The following is a 3,543-nucleotide window of genomic DNA, read 5'->3' on the forward strand; positions in this document are numbered from 1 at the left end:
TTATAGATCAAAAATATACTGTACTGTGAGAGAGAGAGATTTGTAATAAATGGATTTATTACAATATCTTGACTTAATCTGGTTTTTTTTTTGTGATCGACTATAAAAAGCATTACTCTTATTACTAAAGATCAAATTAACAACAAAATATTTTCACTACTCTATTACTCTACGTGTTAGCCTTACATTAATTCGCCGGTTAAGCATTAATTGGGAATAATTAATTTGTTTGGTGCGTATATATTAATATCAATAGAATCATGCGACAAATACAGAAAAATTATCAAAAAATTTTGACAGCTAACACATGGTAGGAGTTGATTGACAGATGGAAAGAGAATAAAGAAATCAATCCAATTATCTGCGATCACGTCAGAGTAAGTAAAAATTCTGTCAAGAATTCTCTGTACTCGTAGCTTTTTCCATATCAATATAATGAAAAAATATATAATTCTACTAAAGAGAGCTTCCACAACATAAATATTAGCAATTAATTAATGAAAATATCTTCTTAAGCTCTATCTTTCAAGAATTTAAAGATATTTTGTGTAAATGAAGTTGGAGATATATTATCCTCAAACATTTCCATCTCAAAGTAGTAAAATTTTCACACATCTTTGAGACGACATTTTCATTCAAAGCGTAGTCATAATGTGATAATTATATTTCATTAATTGATAGTACAATGAATTTGCAAACATCATTTTCGACAAATTTTGTTCATAAATAACTCCAACGTGATTAAAATATTTGTTAGCATAATTATAGAAATTAAAATGTTACATGCATACGAAACATGCTTAAAATAGATCAAAACATGTTGATGTGGGTGTTACATTATCCTCAAACATTTCAATCTCAAAGAAAAGTTTTTAATTTTTTAAATTTTCACAAGTATTTGACAAGACATTACAGATTTGGAATGACGTTTTAATATATTGCTCTTTACAAGAAGTAACCTGTTACATGAATTTTATAAATAATACAATGCATGATGACGTTTTCATTATATTTCTCTTTGAAGAAGTCAACGGTCTCATGAATTTTTTAAATATTAAAAATATATGGATTACGTCTTCACTTGTTTTAAAAGAGAGGTCAACGATTACTTAATTTTTTTAAATAATCAAAATATCTTAATGCCCTCTCACTAAAAAACTGTTTGTCTCGGAAGATATTATAGAGTTTTGAATAATATTGTTTTGAGAATGTGTGACTAAAATTTAAAGAAATTTTATTAGTTTACGTGTAGAGTATTTTATAGTGTGAATATGTGGTAAAAAAATATTATTGTAGCAAATAATTTAATTTGTTAAAGGATGACAAATATGAGTTAAATTGCTTTAGACAATATGTCAACGATTAAGTAAATTTTCCAAGTAACTATGATCAGATTCTTTCATGTTTCATATAAAGTTGTCAATTTGGTAGTGAAATAGTTTTATTAGTGTTTCTACTATGAGTTTTTTAATCAATAAGAATGTTAATTACATTTAAAGAAAAAGTTCGTTCTGTCTGTCATTTAGAGAAATTTCTTCATTAGTTTCCTCTCTTATTTTTTATAAAGATATAAAAACACATTAAAAATATTATGACAATTTTTTTTTCTTTTTGAGTTCCAATCTCAGTTTTATTTTTACATTTTATTTGAACTAATTCTTCATATATCAAACATAAAAATTATTTTCTCCCCACAAGATAGAAATTGGTGGTATTACTTAAAATGTAAAATTCGCATACATCATTGGTTGACATTCCATCTTCTGAAACCAACACTTTTGATGATATTTAGTGTACAATAATTTATATATGTCTATTATGAATCTGCACCCTCGGGCTGGATAAACCTTTTGGATCTTATTGACCAAAATGATACGACTTTGCACTATAGTTAGCTCAGCACCAATCAAGAAGTCCCACGGCATTACAAGAATTCTTATTATACGTTCGTTCCAACCCTCAACTCTTTTTTCTAGATTCATCAATATTGAATCAATTGAACGCACTTCTAACACCTGTTCCACTTTTGGAAGCCCCAAGGTTGAAATTGATCTTGTGAGGAAAAAAAATCGAAGAATATATAGACTAATCATTTTCATGATTTTAATGCTTAAAACTACATGCAGCATATTTAATAGAAAGAATTATACATTACTAGACCGTACTTAAAAAGAAAGTTAGACAAAATGTGTTTATTGTACAAAAAAGAGGAACTAGAAGAATTCTGACATATCAACAGATCTTTTGCTCATGTTGAAGGTAAAAGTAAAACTAATGGTTGAGATGAATTGTTCCCACTAATAATTATAAGATAACAAGACAATTTATGGTGAAAAGCTTATATAGCTATTCAAGATTTTGTTCAGATTACAGATTATATAGCTGAGGAAGGGGAGGGTCCTCTACAGTCGTTAAATATTCGACATTTGTTGAGCATTGCATGCATGCTACACACACAACAGAATTGGCCACCTTACTGATACATTTCTTCGCGTGAAAACTGTAAGGAAGGAATTTCCTCCACCTCATACGATCCATAATTGCAGCAGAATCACTTAATCTCAGAATTTATATTTCTTATTTAGTGATGATTATTAGTTTAGAAAGAATCAGTATTCATGCCTTTGTTTCTTTTCTTGCCTTTCTAATTGCTTTTTGAATTGTATATTAAGAGTTATAGGTATGATGCGTACTGATTGAAAATGGAAACTGTACACAAAGTAGTCTTAATCCTTTACTGTATCAAAGCTGTAAAACGCTCCAACAAGTTTTCCAGACCCCATTTATAAGTGTATTTTACATGCTTATGTGTGTTTATAAACTTCACTTATATTTGCGCAATAAAATGTATTATACTTTAGTGTAAATATTGTTATTGTATATAAAACCCAGATTTAGAGACATTTTGGAACAAAAATGCAATTTTTTTAAATGGGAGTTGGTTTGGAGAAATTGAAAACTAATGGGATTGTATGAGAGTGATAAGAAGTATTAAGAGAGCTATGGGAGTAAAATTCAACTCATTGGAACTTTGGGGACTACTATGCACACTTTCGAAACTTGTGGAGGACTAATTTTGAAGAATTATGGGGTCTAGGGACCAATAGGAGCTTTTAGAAGTGTTGAATCAATATTGAAGATTTGATCAAGAAAAGAATGAAAATGGGATAAAAAGTTAAAACAGGGATCAAAATGCAACATTTCTAAAGATAAGGGGCTGGACCATGAGAAAATACCCCAGACCAGACACGATTCGGGCGTGGTGCTTGTTTCCCATGGTATGACCGTGTTAAGCAGACCGCGGCTCACTGATTGAGGGATTTTGGTAACAGTTTGGATCGCGGTGGGCAAATAGCGGCCCCACTGTAGCCTGATCCGAGGAAAACTTCTTTTTTATAATTACGGAGTTAACTTCAATTCTTTTTTTTCTTTTTTTTTTCTTTTTTTTTCTTTTTTTTAAGATGTGGCTTTCGAGATGATTCTAACATTATATAAAGACCTAGCCTAGGTCAAAAAGGACGTTTGGGAATATAGAGGAGAAAA

The 3,543-nt window shown here is 29.7% G+C and overlaps 1 protein-coding gene across 1 annotated transcript in view; it reads right to left on the bottom strand.

The window, feature by feature from the left end:
* LOC111371098 (gibberellin 2-beta-dioxygenase 2-like) overlaps window positions 1–2,538 on the bottom strand; it is a 5,655-nt gene extending 3,117 nt beyond the window's left edge. The window contains exons 1-2 of the mRNA XM_022993009.1: window positions 2,372–2,538; window positions 1,831–2,052 (exon numbers count right to left, since the gene is read on the bottom strand). Coding sequence (XP_022848777.1) covers window positions 1,831–2,052; window positions 2,372–2,538 — 389 coding nt within the window. The remainder of the gene's footprint in view (window positions 1–1,830; window positions 2,053–2,371) is intronic.
* Window positions 2,539–3,543: the final 1,005 nt, after the last annotated feature.

This window comes from Olea europaea, chromosome 22 (assembly GCF_002742605.1).
Source record: "Olea europaea var. sylvestris chromosome 22, O_europaea_v1, whole genome shotgun sequence".
In the NCBI taxonomy this organism is placed as follows: Eukaryota; Viridiplantae; Streptophyta; class Magnoliopsida; order Lamiales; family Oleaceae; genus Olea; species Olea europaea.